General features: G+C 28.3%; 1 protein-coding gene across 5 annotated transcripts in view; it reads right to left on the bottom strand.

Moving 5' to 3' along the window:
- The window catches only part of LOC122528952 (inositol-pentakisphosphate 2-kinase), a 211,599-nt gene that overhangs the window by 93,866 nt on the left and 95,238 nt on the right, over nt 1–22,495 (bottom strand). For 3 of the 5 annotated variants that reach the window (XM_043654618.1, XM_043654619.1, XM_043654622.1), the window contains one exon: nt 3,704–3,911. In XM_043654618.1, coding sequence (XP_043510553.1) covers nt 3,704–3,911 — 208 coding nt within the window. Of the gene's footprint in view, nt 1–3,703; nt 3,912–4,114; nt 4,167–13,248; nt 13,269–22,495 lie in introns of those variants that run through there. The other 2 variants (XM_043654621.1, XM_043654620.1) reach the window with 2 other exon arrangements.

Consider the following 22,495-nt stretch of genomic DNA (forward strand, 5'->3'; position numbering starts at 1 on the left):
ACAACTAAACTCCACCAACATTGAAATCCTCACCATAAGACTAAAAACTACACCCACCATCATTATTGGCGCAGCATATTCTCCTCCAAATAAAAGAATAAATCAGTCAGACCTAGACAATATTATTACTCCACATAGCTCTGGCCTCTTTCTCACTGGTGGAGATTTCAATGCTAAACACAGCATGTGGAACAACACCAAGAGAAACGCAAATGACTCCACAATCAAAAATCACACAGAATTACACAACTAGATTATACACACCCCAAAATACACACACAGACAATCTAACTGCACTCCTTCTAACATTGATATTTTTCTCTCGAATATTCCTTACCTCTATGAATGCCAAACAATAGACGACCTGCCATCAAATCATCTCCCTATAGAACTGAAAATACACATGCATAAAATAACAAGAAATCAGGCCACACAAGAACGTACTGAACTGGACTAAATACAAAAAACTATGTAATAAAATAAGATATAAAACCGAACCTAACAAACAATTCAGATATAGACACAGAAATCAGGACATTTACTCGTCATACTTAATGTATACCGCAATTCCACAAAAATAGATACAACATACAAAATTAACAAATAGACTCAACACTCACAGACACCATCAAGAAAAGAAACTATATTAGAAGAAAATATCAGAAAACAGGTAACCCCTTTTATAAACTACTCAGAAATATTTTCACCAATCAGATTCAGCAAAAAATTAAAAACATCAAAAACAAGACCTGGCAACAGAAACTCTCCGACATAAAAAATAGAGATCTAACCTTATGGCAATCTTATGGCCCTAGCTTTCTATGCTTTCGCGTATTCTCTCTATTGGGAGCCGAATTAACCCTTTTAAAACTACAGTGTTTGTTTTGTCTGAGCTGATTGTGTATGTATACTATTCTATGTTGTCTGTTTTACATATTTTCTTAAATTCATTAAAGTCGGTTATGTTACTGAACATTATTTTTAGTTTGTTGGAAACGAATTTTATTTGAAATGAGTTTTCATATTTATTTTTCAGTGCGTCCAATAGTTTAATGTGATTTATATTTCCATGTATGTATATTGGTGGTAGTTTCAGGTTGTACGTTTGGCGTTTGTTGGATTTGTGTTTGCTGTAATGTTTTCGTGATTTGAGGTGTTTTCTGTTTAGCGTGGATTTTATTGTTTTCTGATTCTGTTACTAAGCAGTCAGCGAAAATGCTGAACCTGTTTTTGGTCTGAATATCAAAATTTATGATGTCCATATCTTCTGCTCTGTTGATTTTGGTCACGGGGGTGGAGTCTGAGAGTGATGTTGATCTTCTACGTGTGGATATGATTTTTATTTGCTCTTCTTTTAGTTTCCGTTTTCCTACCCATATAGTTGTTTTTCCTACGATTTCGCTGGCCTGGTTTTTGAGTGTCTGTTTGTTCAGGTTTCTCTAAACAGAATGGTTTCCTCTAGTGGATTGATCCAGTTAATTAAGTTAACGGTTAGATTTAGAATTTGAATTTAGATTGGAAATTGTTGTTGGGCGTTGTTTATTTCCGGTCGCATCGGTTTGGCGTATTAACACTTCCCGATTATTCACCTGTATTTTCGCGTCGCGATTTATTTGTCAATTTGATTTTAATGACTGTATCCGATATAAAATCTAACCGATGAATTGTACTACTCTCACTATGAACTCAAACTGAATATCTTTAACCTCTCATCCGTGAGATGAACTACTGCTTCAACTGCCTAAGAGCTCTTTTTTTTTTTTATTTTATTTAATTAGTCAGAATGTCTTGTCTGCGGTACCTTGGGCTTGGAGTACCCTTTAACCTGCATGAAGATTGATATTATTTGTGGATATTTGTGTGGTTTGTTTGCATGATGAGGTGAAGTTAGGCTTGCAGAAAAAGTTTCAAATAACCTGCAGGTTTCTTGATACAGTTTGAATCTGAAGGTTTTGGTTCGGGTTGTTCATTAGGTTATTGCGTGTTTAGGTAATTTGACCTTGACTCTGAATATGTTTTCGACTTGATAGTTGCCTGTTTCCCTGATGAGAAGGTTTTGATGGTTGTTGTTGTAGGCTCCGGGTAGTGAGCCTACCCGATGATAATAATCGTTTCATCCCATTAAAGGAAAATCAAGATATACAAGGTCGGCTGAAAAATAATGAACTTTCATCTGTATCTTTAGTAAGAACTCACTTTATAATTACATCTCTCCTTTATAAACATGCGAAATGTCCAGAAGTTTTCTCGATGTAGAGAATCATTCCAAGCAAAATTCGATACGGTTATGATGTCAACGAGATTCAAGTTGTTGTGATTTAAGATCGGTATCTATCTACAGTCCTATTTGGTTCCTTTGTATTTCCATTTCTTTTCTTTTCAGAATTGAAAAAGACCACTCAAGAGTATTGTTTCAAATCTGTGATTCTCTTTATCAAAAGTAAACAATAAAAGTTTTTTGCTAACAAAATGAAAAAATTCGTCACGCATTGGCAAAAATATATTAAACTTAATGATGATTATATAGAATAACAAATTTGGTATTTTGTAGATAATGAATACTTTCTTCTTTATCATACTTTTGAATCATACTTTTTTCTTTGTTTCATTTTGATAGTAGCTTTCATTCTTGAGATACAGATGAAAATTCATTACTTCTCAGCCAACTCTTATATTTTTAAAAATTTAATATCTTATATCTTACATAATTGTATATGAAATTGTAAAAATTGTTACTGTTATTTTCGTCTTATTAGTGTATTAGGTAAAAAGAAGGAGTCTCAGATTTTGTAACTTCACAGTCTTAAAGTCAATTGTTTTGTTAAAATATACACAAGTTTATGTTCACATTTGCAAAAGATGTTTACAATATAAATATAAAGTTTGCAGATATGTATATGGTTGGTCATTTTGAGCACCTTTTGTAAAGATAATTAAAACAGAAAGTTCATTATATCTCATAAACGAAGACAGATAGGACATATATTTATATGACTTTCTTTCATTGTTTTTAGGCGTACAATCAGCTCCCTAAGTGGGTCCCACATGTTACGAAACATATACCCTGTATATTTACGAATACTGTCTCAGATATAGTGAATACGTGCCTTTAGGATAGATTAAAGTATATAAATATAAATATAAATATACAGTAATTCACACGTAACTGACCAACCCCAGTCGGGACCGAAACCGATCAGTTAAGCGTAAAGGTGTATTCCAGAAATTGGCATCAGATGAGCGTCAACTGTTTCATCGATACCAGGCACCAATATTGGTATCATATACATATATCACTTGTTTTATGTGTCAAGTGATATGTTTCACGCGACCACACGGTAAGTAGAGGTAGTCCCAATTCCAAAAATTGGTGGAGATAAGTACTGGTCAGTAACACGTGGCAAAGTGTGGTTAATTACGTGAGGACTAATAACTAAAATAGCAGTGAAAGCATTCTTTAATTTTCAGCTTTTTTAATCCTCGGATATCAGCTAATCTAGCTGATAAAAACACGTCAAAATGATTTGCAATATACTGTTGTACTATGTGTATATATGAAAATTTCGTAAAAATACTGTAACTGTAATTTTTCATTTATGAGCTTATTTCCACAAATATCTAGCAATAGATAAATGTGACATGTTAAAATAACTTTGGTAGTCAAAAATTAAGGAAACAAAAGAAAGAAGATATGTTATCTTACTTGTGGAAGTGCAATAACAACATTAGCATTTCCTTCTCCTCTGTAAACACAGTCCTCGATAAATAACGTAGATAAAGGAAGAGAAGATTTTGGCGACGTCGTAGGATCATCATCCAAGCTTCTGATGGAAGTGGTCATCGATTCTGAAGAAAGAGTACTGGTCGCTACAGGATTTCCTTCGTTGATTCGCATTCTTCTATCTTTATTCCTGAGAAAATAGATAAACAAAATAAAATAAGTAAAATCTGTAATCTCTATAATTTAATAACAATTAATAATATTTATAATATAAGTAATAATATTTAGTAATACATTGATATGTGATACATGTGAAAAACAAAATAGTACATAATCTAGATCAGAGGCGGCGAACTTCTTCCACGTTGCGGACCGCAGGAGCTACTCACTCACATCAGTCTGCCGGTTTCTCCACCATAAAAATTAGTTCTCACTGTTCATTTTGTCTCGCAGCAGCGGGCCATACAAACTGTTTTCCCTATCTTCCTTTAACTTTAGCAATTACAATAAAGAAAACAATTTATATGTTTATATATATAATGCGAGTATTGTAACCGCGACACTCTTAACGCAGTAGAGAGATCGATGCAGTGCAGGAGATAGCACTATCAAGAAAGTGAGATAAAGACCACATGCGGTCCGCGGGCCGCCAGTTAGCCACCTCTGATCTAGATCGTTTAACTAAAAAAACTTACTTTTAATCCGAAAATAAATAGTTTTTCATAAAAATGCAAATAATTTGTTTAATAAACATTTTAAATATTGAATGTATCATTTCAATCCACATGGATTGTCCAGAAATAGTGCCATGATCAAACAGATGAAGTGTCGTTCAAAATAGACAGAAGAATACTATATATTCACAAAATACACAGGGTGAATATCACGGCTACAACTTGCTCACCTGAAATAACTTTTTAATTATGCGTCTAATGAAATTGTTTAATACAAAAGTATGGTTTTAAGGGAGGCAAAATATGGCGTATTAATTTTTTGTGTCTATTGACGGGTTTCAAAATTTTCAAGGTCACCTCTATTTTTTTAAATTAAACTATATTTTTTCATAATTAAATTATATATTTTTTTCATCGAAAGAATATTAAATTTTAAGTAAAAAAATAACCCTAGATTGGTCCTGTTCGAACACAGTAAAGGCCAAACTGTGATACGAAAAATAAATTCATCGAGCCAGGAATAATAATTTTCAAATTTATCATTTTCTCCACGGCAAGGATTTCCCGTGACCGTACTTCTATTACTTTCTATAATTTCATTGTTGTAGTCTTTATCGCAACTGTCCTCGCCATAAATAAATATAAAACATATTGCAAGGGACGCATCCTAGGCCCATAAGATAATTATTACTTTATGAGACCGATTTCGCTCAACGACACATCTTGATTCAAGCTTACCTGCCTAATCCCGTGACCCCGGGGAAAACAATAGAATCTACATCTATATAAGACCAATTCACGAAGAAAAAAATCAGTAACCTGCAGGTTGTTTGACTTTCCTGCATACACAACCTCAACAAACTCCCCGCACAAACGTCAAACAACATCACCATATTACACTAATCATTTTAAATGCAGGTTAAAGGGCACTCCAAGCCCAAGGTACTGCAGACAAGACATCCTGACTAATTAAAAAAAAAAAAAGTCAGTAGTTTTCAGGAGTTCAAGCGAGTGTCTCATTCAGCATTCTCAGCGCGTTCAATCTTCTCACAGCACTCTTACATGTATCAACTTACTCTCTTACTTATCCAATCTTACTTATTTGCTCTTACATTCTTTATTGATATAATTCATGTTCGTCAGATTATTTAAATCATCCAATGAAAACTTACTTCTGACGAGTAAATTAAAATCCTATCAACCTAACACTAATCAAACTTTTACTTGAACCAGCTGCCTTTCATTCACGTTGTAGGCAGCAAGCTATCGATCAAATCAACGTCTAATACGTGGATTCAAATCGCCACGCAACAGGTCCTAAACCTAATAATTAAGAAGATATTTTACGATAATTTATTATTTTCAATAATTTATAAACATAAGTGACCTTATCTTATCCTATCTTATAATGCTTATAATGGTGTCCGTTAACACTTATACAATTTTGTAATCGTGGAATCAATGAATCAACGGCATTCTAAATTCATTGTGCACTAATTACACTACACGCTTGTAGAATTCGCTGTTTCATTATTGATGCTTGATTGTATATTTTCTCATTTAACGTATCCCATAAAAAATAATCTAAAAGAGTCAGATCGGGCGAACAAAGTGTCCACAGAAATTGACCACGATTGATCCATTGAGTTTCAAATAATCTTTGTAACACTTTTTGTGCTTCACATGAATAATGAGCCGGACAACCATCATGTTGGTATCAAAGTATTGAACGAATGTGTAAGAGCACATCTTTCAGCAAAACTGGCAAGATATTCAACTACTTTTATTCCGTTAATCATCCATCAATAAAGTGTGGACCAATTATTCGATTTCCGATTATGCCACACCACACATTAATGTTCCCTGGACGTTGATGATTAACTTCTCTTATCAATAGGAACAATGTAAATTGCGTAAATTGACATTATCGTGATTAGTAAATGTTGCTTTGTCCGTAAATACATTTTCTAAAAAAACTTTCATCAACACTTCCTTGCTGTAAAAACTATTCAGCAAATTGTTTCACTCGATTTTGAAAGTCGGATCAATGAAGCTCCTAATGAAAATATATGTAAGTGATATGGGTGCATTTTATGGATATGAAGAATTCGAAGTACACTTAGTTGATTAGTTCCCGATTGTCGAGAAATCTGTCGTGTACTAACATATGGATTGTATTCCTAATTTCTAATTTGCCACGCTGAGTTGGAGCACGTCCATGTCACAAATGTTACGTACCTTTAGCGTTAATACTTCTATTTTTACATAATTGCAGAATTTGGAACAGAATTTCGACCAACAGAATGAATTGCCCGAATATGACTAACTCTACATCCGAACGTAAAATAATAACATTGGTGTTTAAACATTGTCGAATCCTCTGACGATACCACGCAATTCTCATCCTCGAGATAAATTATCATAAAATATCTCCTTAACTATTAAGTTTAGAACTTAGGGTTAATATTCTTTCACTTAGAATTTAATATTCTTTCGATTTATGATGAAAAAAATATATAGATAATATATATATTTTTAATTAAAAAAATAGAGATGAGCTTGAAAATTTTGGAACCCCTCAACATATACAAAAAAGTTGATACGCCATATTTTGCCTTTCTTGAGATACAACTTTTGTATTAAACAATTTTTCACTAAAAAAACAGGACGTATAATTAAAAGTTATTTCAGGTGTGCAAGTATATTCATCTATATGCATAAAAATTAGATAATTATAAAAATATGATTTTTTAATTACACAAAGTATTATTATGAAGGTAAAATATGATATAAACAGTTGTTTCCTGCTCCGCTATTAACAATATTAGACGAAATTAAGCAAAACATCCTATAATTAATTTATATAATCATATTTAAAATAAGAAATTGATAATTTATAGTTTATAATTTACGAACGATAAAATAACTTTGCCCTGATAAAATAATTACAGGTTCATCATTATAAATAATCAAAAAATCTCATAATTTCGTTTAAGAACAATTAGAATGCTTTGTAAACAAATATACAGAGTTATTTACTAAATATATGAATTCGAATACGTACATACTTTTACATGTTTTAAATTCATGTTTACAGCTAGAGTAAAGCACAAAAAATTGTTTTACTATAATTTGAATGATTTAATTCATATTTCTTAAAAAAATGTTTTTATTTATCAAATATAATTTTACTGACATATACAGTAGCAATTATGAAAAATAATATAATTTTTTAATCAGATACATATAATATAATTTATTTTATTCCATAGAATTTAATTTATCTCATAGCAACAAATATTTAAAAATAAAAAGAAAGAATTGTGTGTCATTGACAATTATTATAACAATCATATAGTAATATATTCAATACAAATTTTTACAATGTATTTCCATTATATTTTCCACTGTATTATAATCATATAACATATGAATAAATTAAATGAATGTTGTTTTACCTTTAAGTGTTTTCTTTAATTCATAAAATTAAAATATCTCGTAAAAAATTGAACCTATTAAAAGTATATTTTTACAAAAAAGAGCATAACATGTGATATAAATTACTTTTCTACAGATCGAATGAGAACTTTCAAAATTAAATTTATTTTTTTACATAGAATTCATTATATTTTTGTTTCATAATACAGTAACAGCAATTGAAACTGATGAATAGTAAATAGCACAGGATGCTATAGATATGAGCAACGCTACTGGGTAAAGACATACCGTGCGTATAGCACACTATTCTTATTAGTATTGTCAATAGCGAAACACGTGCGAGAACAGTATATTATCACATAATAATTATTAATTATATTGTAAAATATATAGATAACTAGTTAAATAAAATTACTTTCTGTAAATTCCACTGTGTCATAATTCACCACAGAAACTTGTTATTTTTATTATTTTTGAAGTCATATATGAACAAAGAAATTAATGATACTATTTCTATTCCCTCAATTAAAAATTAATAAATAAAATTTTCAATTAATTATATCGATACTATAAGAAACACGAATAGAAGTAAAAAGTTTGATTATTGTTTGTAGCATGCTCATTTACTAATGATTTAAGCTTATTTGATTTCACAATGGTTCACTAATTTATATACATTTATAACATTAATATCAATAACATTAATACTAATATATAACATTTATACTAATTTATAACATTTTACAAAAGTAAATAATATTATATACAGATCGTTGAATTCATCTCAGCATGTCATCGTATTATGGAAAAAATATTAATTATAATTTTTTAAAATTCCATTCAAAAAATTAATTTGTCCTTAAAATTTATCTCACAATTCGATGTGCAAAAAAATAATTTACATGATATAACGTACTATTTCTAAACAACTTTTGAAAAACATCCCTTTGATAGATATTTCACGAGAGATGTACACATATATTTCGATTTTATGAGGTAAAGGAAATATTTATTGTAGTTCAGTATTCTTAATTCATGAATACGTACAAACGAATGTGCATTGTCAAGTATTTAAAAGACTAAAAACATATCATAGATAAATATTAAATACACATTATGAAATATATGTATGTATAATAAATATTTAATAATGTATACTTAAATATGTATATTTTTTGGAAAATTAATTTTATTGTTTATTAATTTAACTTCATAGCTACCGAACAAAAAATTAAACCTCATTAAATTTTACATCCAGTTTGTCTCATTATAAAGAAGCATAAAATCGAGATTACTGTTATATAATCATTAAATTGGAAAACAATAATAAAGGAATTATTTCTCTAATAGGAATTATAGATTATAGAATTATTTATTTAATAGGGATTATAAAAATAATTATTTCTTTTATAGAATTATCAAGCTCATAAATTTCTAGTGATATAAGAAATGAGTTTTCAATAATCAAGATTTTCGTAGTCATGATATTTCTTTAAACATTAATTATATATACATGTGTGTGTGTGTGTGCGTGCGTGCGTGCGTGCGTGCGTGCGTGCGTGCGTGTGTGTAATATATGTAATATATATCTATACGTATATTCATACGTATTATATTATACATATATATAGTTATATATATAATATTCGCGTAAAAAATCGTTAAATTTTATTTTAATAGAGAAACGATTAAAGTTGATAACTATGGCTAGTAAATTGCAATAGTTTAAACGGAAATCTCGATCTAGTTTCTCAACGGATATTAAATTATACATATAATTACACTGGGAACTACAGAATAATTATACAATATCAATTCGAAATTGATTTGAAATTTCATATTATTATTCCACAAATCAAACTACCATTGACCTTTGAGTTAATGCTATGTCAATAATTAAGTATGCTTATATAAGTATTTATGATACATATTGTACTCCCGAATATAATGAAACATTTGATTTACCATTAATTAAATATTAAGATTAAATATAATTAAATATAATGAATGATTAAATATAATGATTAAATATAATTAAATATAACGAATATAATGAAACATTTGATTTTCCATTAATTAGATATTAAGATTAAATATAATTAAATATAAACATTAAATATAGATTTTTAACTACATTATTTGCAACCGATCAATATAATCCATGTTATAGATATAAATTGTTAACTACGTTTCAGTACTTTACGTTATGCTTCACTTAACCATAATTTATTATTTATATTTAGAGATATTAGGCAAATATGTTAAAGAATAAATCAATTATTAGACAAAGTTTCGAATATAAAATTTACATGAACATGCATATAATGTAAATTTTTTCGCTAATTTTAATTTTCCACAATTAGATATTTCCTCGTATCGTGAAAAATGAGGATAAAATTGTCAGTTTTAACCTTTATGAGACAAAAGAGACAATAAAATTGATATTTTCATATACTTAATGATTACTGAAATAATGTGAGATATTTCTTCTAACATAACAAACGAAATCTATTTAATAATATAGTTTAATTGAACATGATAAAAAAGCAAACAACATTGAAACAATACAGTTAAATACCATTTTTGAATACATTCACTGTTAAGTGAATTTTTATTAGAATTTTTATTTTTTAATTTATGTATTTCTCACGTAAAATATGTTTTTATGATGTACAATTATATTTATATATTTATAAATTATTATGAAAAATATAATAAATTGCATTTTTGCAATGTGTGACAATTCTATTGACAATTCTAAATAATATAACTTTAAGCAAAGTTACATGTTAGAAATAAATAGTATAAATGATATGTTATGCCATATGTTTATGTATTTTATGTTTATATTTCATTATTTTATGTTTATGTTATTTTATATTTATACGTAACTGGTGATAAATAGAAGAAAATGATGTTCAGACTGCCAAAAAAATGAAATTTTAAATAAATATCTTCGCGGGTTAGGATCACTATATAAATAATTTTAAACATCCTACATATTGATAATATTGATTAATTTGAGAAATTTGATTTTTTTTTCAATTTATACAATGAAAAGAATAATTATATCAATGACAATAAAAGTATAAATTCAAAAAAAAAAAATCATATGATCATCTCGATCTTATTTTAAAACGTGAAGCTTCAACTTTTAGTAGAACTTATCAGTTTCTCGTTTTGAAATATGATTTAATTATGTAACGGATGGGAAAGTGAGGATATTTTTTCCTCGAAAATTGTAAAAATTTAAACGTGTGTAAAAATATTAAAAAACTTTTTCTATAGCTTAATAAATTAATTAGTCTTAAAAATTGAAGTCTTTTATTTATAACGATTTTTTAAAATTTGTTGTACGATTCTTTTTTGCGAAATTAATAAAAGTTCAAAATATCGACAGTTTTGTATGAAAACTTCTTGAAACCATCGTATAAGCTACCGTGCAAAACGTTTCTGTCGACGACATTTTCTAGTGAGGTTATACGATTTCATTCACTTACACTCGCGTATCGCTTGCCAAATTAATCTTGGAAAAGATAACGCATTAATCTATAATTACAAATATGAAAAGTGACCAAAATGATGTAGTTTCAAATAGTAAATGCAGTTCTTGCCAATATGGTGACTAATCAATTGTTATAATCGATTATTAGGCGATTTTAAATAGTTCGATGACTAGAGCAATTCTATCAGTTAAAAGTACGAAGCGATTTTCTTTGCTGATGATACAAAATGATTCTCTTTATTCGTTCGAGATGTACAAATGATTCTGACATATTGAATCAGCGCGACTGAGTGTGCGTATGTAATCCGTATGCAAAAATATATTGCTAACTGGTTTTCATTGAATCCACTAAAGTTCTAATCTCATATTTTGCATATCAGGATGTACATACTTCCTTTGCATCCCAAGCGCGCTTTAGCGGTAAGAGGATAAATAATACTTGCACGAGATTTCGAAAACAATTAAATTCTCGGAATTTTGTGGAATTTCAAACCGATTGCACTATAGAATACTAATTCACTCTATTAAAACGAATAAAAGACATATAACATAAAAAGTATTGTTAAAAATTAAAAATGCTAATAATTTCCCGGTTCTAAAAAATAGATTCTTACATTTAAACATGGATATCAAAAAAATACCGAACACTTCACTGTGCTAAATTCAAATGCTAAATTTATACTTTCAGTAAAACAATAAAAATATCTCGTTCTCAGACATATGTCAAAGAATGATAATTTGACAAATTTTATTTAACCATTAATATAAAATTTTTATAACATATATTCATTTAATTATATAGAGAATCAGTGAAAAATTATAAGAAACATATATAAATTTTGATACGTAAGTAAAATTTATTTATACTAATCTATATCATCAACGGAACAATTATTATTTAAGAAATTAAGAAATAAGTTTATCATCGAATTTATTCAAAAATTATAAAATAACTACCATGTGAGAACAAAAATCGATAATTTTGATGATTGAGAATTTTATAATTGACAATAAAATAATAATTATAAATAAAATAACATGTATAATAAATATAGAATATTTAAATTTTTTTACACATATTGACAAAATATTAAATCATAAAAATTATTTGTTAGTAAAGTGTTAATTCATGCGTGTATTGTTTAATATGATTTCTAATAAGTAAATATCAAGTAGAATTAAAAAAGTATAAAATATTATAGAATCTATTTATTAATTTAAAATTTTAAAGCAACAATATTTCATGTACATCAATACCTATACATACATATATCCATGTCACTTTCATGTTTCACATAAACGGGGTAATTCATGTATTTGCACATCTGAAATAACTTTTAAATTATGCGTCTAATGAAAAATCGTTTAACACAAAAGTTTAATACAAAAGGAAGGCAAAATATGGTGTATCAATTTTTTGTGAGTGTCGAATTTCCAAGATCATCTTTATTTTTTTAAATTGGATTATACATTTTTTTCATCATAAATCGGAAGAATATTAAATTCCAGGTAATGGTTCAACTAAAAACTCACAAAAAATTGATACGCCATATTTTGCCTCTCTTAAGCAATTTTTTATTAGAAGTTATTTCAGGTTAAGTAAATCACCCTGTATATACGACTTTTTATATATATGTATTGTACATTCTTTTTTGTTCAATGGATTCTTCAGAAAAAAATTCTATTAAATTAAAATATTTTTTTGATTATTTTTAAGAAATTTCTAATGTTATGATATTAGAAAATACTTATACAATACATAATAAAATATATTTGAAAAATTATTATTATGCCTTCAAAAAAGCAGAAAACGAAATTAAGATAAAAGATATTGAAAAATAAGAGTATGTAAGACACGTATTAGACATTTCTATACAAAACCTTACTTTAAATTTTTGTCAAACACTAACATTTCTTTTTCACCGGATGTTTATTATTGTTTTCCGTGAAGTCAATATACTCTTCAGAAAGAAGACATCACCGTTCCGTATCAGAATTTGTAAGATAACCTTACATATAGATATATATATATATATATATATATATATATGAGTACAACGTATAAGTGAAATGGTGACGCAGAAATGGTTACACTTGCAACAAATAATAGCACGCGTCGCTGCGTCGCGTCGTGTCGACTCAAGGAGAGGTTAGCTCGAGACTGCAGGCGAGAAGTACGTGGCACATCCGTCTCCGTGAAAAAACTGAACGATACGAAACGGGCAATAATACCGCATTCAAAGCCATGCTAAATAAAGCTAGAACGTCGTTTGTTCAAGAAATTAACGATCTTCTTCCAAGAATTCCTGGCAGACTGATTAGTTTTTAATTCAATTTAATATTTTAATCCGTGCTTCAACAGATATATCTAAATTAAAATTATTATCTAATATATTTATCATTTAATGGTAAATATGAAAATTTTGAAAATTTTATCTTTTTTTTATCGCCTTAAATTTTAAAAATAAAAAATAAAAAATGCATAGGATTTCTGACTTTCGATTTTAAAAAAAAGTAAATAAGAGAAGGTAATAGGTATTCATTAGAAAATGAATTAACAACAAAATTATAAAAATGATCCAAAGAAATTAAATGAGTACATATACATATACAATAGCTTATAAATATAATGAATAATATAATGAATAATTGACTGTTTAAATATTTTTGCAATTTTTTACGAAACTAATCTACTTGTAGTTTCTATGTGGTAGATACAGATTTAATTCAAATTTGTCCATACAATAAATACATACATATGTATGTAATTATGATAGTTAATTCTCACTACAATGTTAACGAAATGTTACTGGAGTAACGAATGTTAACGAAATGTCTACAATGTTAACAAAAAGCTAACTACAATGTTAATGAAATGTCGAAATGTTTTATAATAATAATATTATTCATAAAAAATTCCTACCTATGTAATGTAGTCATAAAAAATTCCTACCTATGTACTGGTAATTGTTTAGAAGTTTATTTTTAGAAGTTAACACTTTCAATCATCGAAAGATGTTGTTAAGGTCATTATTCTGTACAACTTCTTTATAATTTAAATTTCCAGAAAATTGTCACTTTTGATTTAACTGAGATTAACAATATTAAAAAAAAAGATTTTTGTTTATTTGAAAGTTAAGAAATAAAACTAATTTAAAAATACAGGAAAAGGCAATAATTCAAAAGAAGCACGAATGCAGCGATATGGGTCGATTCAAAATAATTAAATATAACTTATAATATACTCGTATAATATTTACTATTAAAAATATTTTTACATACATCGACATACTATTGGCAACCTTCTTATGACCATTTAAAAGATTTAATTCAAATTCTCATTTTTAAAAAATGATTAGATCTTTCAGTATCAGCATCGATCTATGAAAGCCTGTCAAAAATTCTACCATAATTTTGGAATAATTCAGAACAATAAATAAGTTGACTGTGAAACCCGGGAAAGGAAGTATATTCTTAATAACATATTTACATGGTATTTCTTGTCGTTAAAATCGGCGAGAAGAGCAAAATTCTAAATAATTTGTACAATTTTGAATATTCTACTATCCAAAAAGTAAAGTTTGTCCTTTAAAAAGTATAAAATATATTTTTGTGAATATTTCAGAAACTAAGGCTGAATCTATTGAAACCTATTATTTACTTATAGGAAAAAATTATTGAGAATAATAAACTTGACAATATATCTATTTCAAGGACTGTCAAAATAGAGGTTATGTGCTGTTATCAAGTGGATTATCATACGATGTTCTACAAAGTTTACTACTAGTTTAAATTATCGATAATTTTTCATCATTGTAGCAGTTATGCTCATCATTGTAGCAGTCTGTTTAAAAAACTGTAGTGCAGTACGATCTATTCATCAAAATGAAATGAAATTTTGAAGGCAGAGAGGGAAAAAGACGATCCTGAATATAAAATTTTTATTAATTGCTGAGATATTAATAAAAAACTTTCGCTACATACATTGAATTTTCCATAAATGTTACTAATATATAAATATTACTAATATAATATATAATTGGATTAACTGCTGCTTGATTCATATTCGAATTAATTTGAAATATTTCTTTTAATCTAATTAATCCGGCTGTAAAGTGACTAGACCGGTTAACAATTACCTAGATGTTGATAAAATCCGTTGGAATTTTGCAATATAGATACTGAAAACAAAAACTAAATCAATATCACTAATATGTCATCAGCTATTCGATAATTAACGGTGACTATATACAGTAACGATCGTACGACGTTGATTTGTATTGATAATGTATAGACAAGATTTAATATATGTATTGTATTCAAAGCTTTTTATTAATATCTCAGAAATTAATACAAACCAGCTGCTAAAATATTATATTTCAGGTTCTCTTCTCCTTTTTGCCATCTTCTCAAAATTTTATTTCATTCTGATGAATAGGTTACACTGCACTGTATCGAAAGTGGCCTAACTCAACTCCAATACAGATTAAACTGATATTTAATTTAATTAAACCTTAGTAACATTTTTTTTTTTTAATGGGGGTTTAGCGTCGCATCGACTACGAGGTCTTTAGCGACGTGGTGAAATTGTCTCTTTATAACTGGTCTAGTAATTGGGTCTTCTTTAGGTAGCTGATAACGTTTTTTCGTTGTTTCTGGCAGGTTAGGGCGGTGTTTCGATTTAATCCGTATTTACTTCTTATGTTTTGGTATTTTCTGCATTCATGTAGCAAGTGCTGGGTGGTGATTTGTTGATTTCAGGTGTTGTAGAAAGGTGGTTCTGTTTTGCTTAGGAGGTATTCGTCTGTGATCTTGGAGTGTCCGATTCGAAGTCTAGTCATAGCTATTCTTTTCTGCTTATATTGTTGTTTGGTATTTTTTGATAGAAATGGTGTGCTATGTCGTGTATTTTGGTTTTATTTGTCATAGTCCAAATTCTGTTCCATTCTTCTCTTTCCGCTTTGGTCGTTGAAGCTAGTCTTGATGTGGGATTGATTTCTTTTGTTTGGTCAGTTGTTGCTTCTTTGGCTAAGGAGTCGGCTTTTTCATTTCCTTCAATTCCTTGGTGTGACGGGATTCATGTGATTATTATATGCTTGTGGTCGTTGGTAAATTCGGTGTATGTTTCCTGAATCATTTGTATGACTATTCTTTTTGGCGATATTGGTGTTTGTTATCGCCTTTATCGAAGTCAAGGAGTCTGTATAGATTACCACTGATTGATATTTGCTTTCTTGGATGTGCCGTAGTGCTTTAAGTATAGCGTATGCTTCAGCGGTCAGGATGGATGTGTGGTTGGAGAGTCGTTGTTTTTTAGTGGAGTTTTTCTGTGACAATTGCGAAACCTATTCCGTGTTTGGTTTTGGAGGCGTCTGTATATATCTCGTGGTAGTTCTTGTAGGTGTTGTTTAGTTTCTGGAAATCCTGTTTGTGTTCTATGTTGTTTTTTCATTTTTTTTTTTTTTTTTTTTTTTTTTTTGTGATTAGCCAGGTCGGTGTTTGTTTCTGATGTTTTTAATGTCCATGGGACTATTTTTTCGTGATTGCGTTCGATAATTGGTGTTGAAGTAATTTCTGTTGTATTGGGATATATTTTTTTAGTCTTGTACAGAATGGTGCCGGGAGTCTTGAGTTTCTGTTGTGATGGTTTTGTTAATCTGCCGACAAAAGTGTTGTTGTATGTTGGATTATTCGGTGTTGCTGCTATTTTTACAGCGTATTTTAGACTGAGTAGTTTTCTTCTTTGCTCGAGGGGCATTTTCTTGGTTTCAAATAGTATGCTGGCTATTGGACTTGTGCGGTAGCTTCCTGTGGCTAGTCTGAGTGCCGTGTTTTGAATGGGTTTTATTATTTTAATTATGTTAGATTTGGCTGAATTTTATACTATTGATTCATAGTCCAATTTGCTTCTTATTAGAGCTTGGTAGGTCTTTAAGAGAATTTCTTGGTCTGCTCCCCAGCTGTAGTGGGCTAGGGCTTTCATGATGTTGATTGGTTGGGAACATACCTGTTTGAGAGCTTTTAAATAGGGGAGCCATGTCAGTTTTTGGTCGAAAGTTAGTCCGAATAGCTTTATGTTGTTGACTCTGTTTATCTCGACATTTTCCATATATAGTTTCGGTTTTTTGAAGCAATTTTCGTTTTTTGGAAAAGACTATAAATTTAGTTTTTTGGGGGGAAAAGTTGAGTCCTGAATTTTTTGACCATCTTATTAGCTCGTTCAGGCTTGTTTGTAGTAGCCCGATTGTCGTGTTAATGTTCTTTCCACTGTATGTGAGGGTCTTAGTAACATTTGTATAAGCAAAATTCAATGTATTCTACCCAGTTTTATATTAATATCTCAAAAAACTAACAAAAGTCTCGTTAAAATTTTTTATTCGGGATCCTTCACTCTTCCCTTCCACTTCCTCAAAATTTCACTTTATTCTGATGAATGAGTTATACCATACTAGAGTCTTCTCTCCTATATCACTTTTTTTAACAATTTTCTATTTTCGAAAAAAAGTAAAAAAATATCGATTAAATACGGATCATATTCTTGCAGATCATAATGCTTTTATTAAAACATTTATATTGTAAATCTAACAACAATAACAAATGACTGTTTTATTCGTAATTTTTATGATTATAATTTTGCTTGAACAAATTTAATAAGTACAAAATTAATTATTATATCAATGGCAGAATAATTTATGATTTCTTTGTATGGGTTTAATGTCGCATCAATCACAACGAAGTTATTAGGGATAGTAGATAACATGATATAATGTTAAATCATTATTATAGTTATAATACTTTGTCTATTAATTTGTTCTCTCTGATGAATTTCAACATTTTCTGGATTCTATCGTTATTAATTTCGTCTTTAAAATGAAGTTTTATGGTTCGTTGAAGGTTGCCATGCTTCAATGATTAGCTCTGCTACAAATGTGAGCGAACAAACTGTACATTCACTAACCTGTGTATTGGACTTTTTAACATCAAAAATTTACAGATTTGATTGACTACTACTCACTAGGTATCTTTTGTATAAATATCTGCGATAATGTTTTCGAATCAGCATTGACCGTTTAATCATTACCAGTTTCTTTCATCATCAAAATAAAAAACACTCTCACAACTAAACGATTAATTATTTTTGAATTTTCTATTAATGTAGCTTCTCGACATTAATTTATCGAAAAAATAATGTAAATTGTTCGAACGAACATACGAAGCAGATTCTGGTACAAAACCAGATGGCGCTGTTCAATAAATATTATCACTGACTAATAGGATAAACCAGACTTCTAATGCTTTTTCATGTCTCACGTTTAGGGGGTCATCTAATCTTTTTATCATTTTCATATCACATCTTTTCATATCGACATAGGTAAATATTGCACTACAGCGCTGTTGGTGATAAGAATTAAAATCAAAAAATATAGACAATGTTGCCGTTTCCTCATCGAAAATTATTTATTGAATTGAATCTGGTGGCCCTATTACGAGCAAACATACATATGTACATATACATACAATAATTGTAATAAATAAATACAAATTTAGTAGACATTGTTTATGAAGCTCTATCCCATATAGTATGATTTTCCACAAAAGTGCAGTGTTGCTTTTTAATGGATCCCTACGATTTTTTTTTTCTACGCGCATTCTGAATAAAAAATAATTAGAGCATAATATCGAAAAGAAATTAATATTTCTTAAAATGCTTTTATACACGCAATGTAATGCTTTATACATATGCAAATTTTATACAAGATGCAGCTTCTAAATGAAAACATATCTGCTGTATTTTTGTTTTTAAGAAGAAAATGTTCAACATAAAATGACACTATTCTAAGGCACACATTCGTTAAAAATAGAAAAAAGTCATTTTTTCAAAGTCATTTTTACAACTTTCAAAGTGAAAATAATGAAAATCTAATATTTTTATTTCTTACGAATTTATTTCTTGAAGCATTACGCCGTAACACTATTTATTCGAAAAGAATTAACTGAAAGAGAAGAAATGCATTGTATGATCATTTGATGACATATATACCAGTTCAGTAGAGAAAATTTCTATTGAAATATTAATTTGAAATGGTTTTCAATTTTCGTTAAGATAGGAAAGTGAGAATAATCTTGCATTTATATTTATAGGCTATAATGTGTCAAGTATATAAAGCATGAAGTAATTTTGTGAAAAAATAAAAAAAATATATAAAATAAAATTTTTTTCTTTTCAGATTTAGTTTTAAGGAAAATCGAGATTGAAAAATTAAACATACTTGTATTTGACTGATTCAAATTGAATAAGAATGAATAACCAATAAGAGACTACTCTACGTACGAAAATATGCAAAAATGTAAAATACATTTTTTTTTTGTTTTCAAGAAAAAGCCTTTGAAGATGTTGAGTTAAAAATTGATTTAACGTTCTTCAATGATTATAAAAAAACGTATAATATTATATATACATACATGTATGTATAATTCAGATTAATTTAATTGCCGACTATCTAGTAACTATACGATACAAATATAAAGAATAATGTTTTCACGCTTGGATTTGCATTTGTGAACAAGAAATGACTGACAAGTATCGCAACTCTTGTAGTATACAATAAATTCTATATAGTAGTTTTTAATGTTAATTATTTGGTGGAGTTTAAAATGATGCTCTTTAATAAAAATTAAAAATAAAAATACAATGCTCTTTAATAAGAGTTTATATAAAGAGCAATCGGGAAAAAAGACTGTTTAAATTCTTTGATGACTGAGAAGAAAGAAGAGGAAGGGAAAAAAGGAAGGGCATGTGTTTCGTCATCAGTTATCTGGAAGGCTTCCTAGCCTTAGACACAAAGATAGGAGAAGTCACATCATTTAATTTAATTAATGATTACTAACGAGAAATTCTTAGTATTAATAGTGAGTATTTAGTTTAATGGCAAGTATAGGAGTGTCCCTTCAGTTCCATTATAGTACTGAGATATTCATTGTCATAATGAATTAATAACAATTCATAATGAATTAAGAATTGTAGTTTAGGATATTTTAACCGAAAGTAGTTCTGAGAATTCATTTTCAAATAAATCTATTGATATTAGGAGTTATCTTCAAATTATTGTTTTCATTGACACGATTTTACCGATATTAATTTCTCGACACGTTAAAATGATCTATTACACAGACATATAATTATATGCTCGATATATATATTATCGATAATGTATATAATGTAATAATCCATCTTTGAGTAATGTGTTTTCAAAGGAAGAACAACAGGAGAGACTGAGGTAGATTTTTTTCGTAATTTTATGAATTCTCTTTTATATTTTTTTCAAATAAAAGTAGATTTTTTTTGCAATTCAAACAAATTTTCTAATTAATTGACTGGTATTCAATGGATAATTGGGCAATAGATTATTTATTTTGTACTTTGCTAATTCGATCATATCGTTAATTTCTTTAATTTAATTACTTGTTAGTCTTACACGTTTAATAACTTTGCGAATGGGATTTTTAAAAATATTGTCGGTAATGTTGTTGTCTATAAGGTTTATCGAGGATAACAATAATGTTCTTTTTGGTATTATATACGTTTCTGACACGTCTTTTACTATGGTTGATAATATTTTTTTGTTACTTACAAGCGTTGATAATTACTGATTCTTATCATTGAATTTTATCTGAATAATGTACAGGAGGCATGTTATCACTATTTTGTTTGATACTGATGGACCGCTTGTTTGTACCTTCATTCCTCGGTCAAAGTTTAGCTGACCTAGTCAATTGCACTGAAAACAATTGAAATTTCTAATTATGTAATATCTTCGTATGTAACGAGAAGAAATCCGGTATTTTATTTATATCTTCCGGCTTAACGAATATTTGCCTTTTACAGTTGATAATATGAAAGGAAACTAGTCCTTGAAGACCGACTTTTATGAAAATGATAAAAGTAATAAAATAGAAATAATGTTGTTAGTTTTGGAGATTTGTTCGATGATTTTGTGAGAAATTTTTAGACACATATTAAATAATATGACGCATTGCAGTAAAATGATTAGTAGTTTTTATATTATTCATTTTTATGATTTTTTAGTGGTTTAGAAGCTGTATTTTTAAAATATAAATTAAGCAAACTTAAAAGTAATTTAAAAATATTTGTGTTATCATTCTCTGCAACAAATCAATTATAATCATCAGATATTTGTTTCGAAAATTCGTATGATTGAATCTAAATTTTTGAAAATCATTCTTATGAAGGTAACTGCTATATTCAAAAATCATCATTGATTGAATAATAGACTTATGTATATAATCAAGTGTAAATATATTATATATCATAGATATTATATATTGACCTGGCATATTTATAATAGATCAAAAACAAAGTATTGACATCACGTTGTACACGCTTGTCACTATAAAAATTTATACTACTTATATTACATTTCTTCTACAAGTTCCGCAGATATAATTAAATATAAAGCATTTTATGCAGACGGAAACAGATGATCAAGTTTCCAGCAACGTCCGCGATTGCAGAATCGATGAATGATTCAAGCAGGCAAACCTGCTTTCTCTTTTGTTATATTTACGAAATGTACTTAAGCGTATTCATGACTAGTATACCATTAACTTATATAACTTCCTTTTATACAACTACAAGTTTTTCATATTTAAACTATCATTCGACTTGTATAAGTAATTTTTCGTTCTTTTTTGTTCGATATAATGCAAAGACAGAAAAATATATACAGTATATATATTGTATATATATATACAATTTTGTTCGATATAATGCAAATGATAAAAAAAATGTGACACAAAAATAAACGGAGTTTATATCAAATTGTTTGAGATAATAAGAGAAATTAAGACAATTTTCGATGAAACATGCTAATATCATAAATATCTTATTTAAAATTTAAAACTATCATCTACTGAACATCGATTTTTGTTTCATTCTTAATATAGTTACACAAAATACACTTTTCTCAATTTTCGCTGCTTCATTAATGAGAAGTTCGTCTGGGACTGATCTGAGAAGTTGAAAAAAATAATATAATTTTTGTTATATATTTAAAAAATTGTACTATAGTATCCGGGCAGCGTGATTGAAAAAAGCGTGAAATTAAAATTTTTTTATTTTATAAAGACAAATAAAAA

Source organism: Frieseomelitta varia, unplaced genomic scaffold (genome assembly GCF_011392965.1).
Source record: "Frieseomelitta varia isolate USP_RPSP 00005682 unplaced genomic scaffold, Fvar_1.2 scaffold_272, whole genome shotgun sequence".
In the NCBI taxonomy this organism is placed as follows: domain Eukaryota; kingdom Metazoa; phylum Arthropoda; class Insecta; order Hymenoptera; family Apidae; genus Frieseomelitta; species Frieseomelitta varia.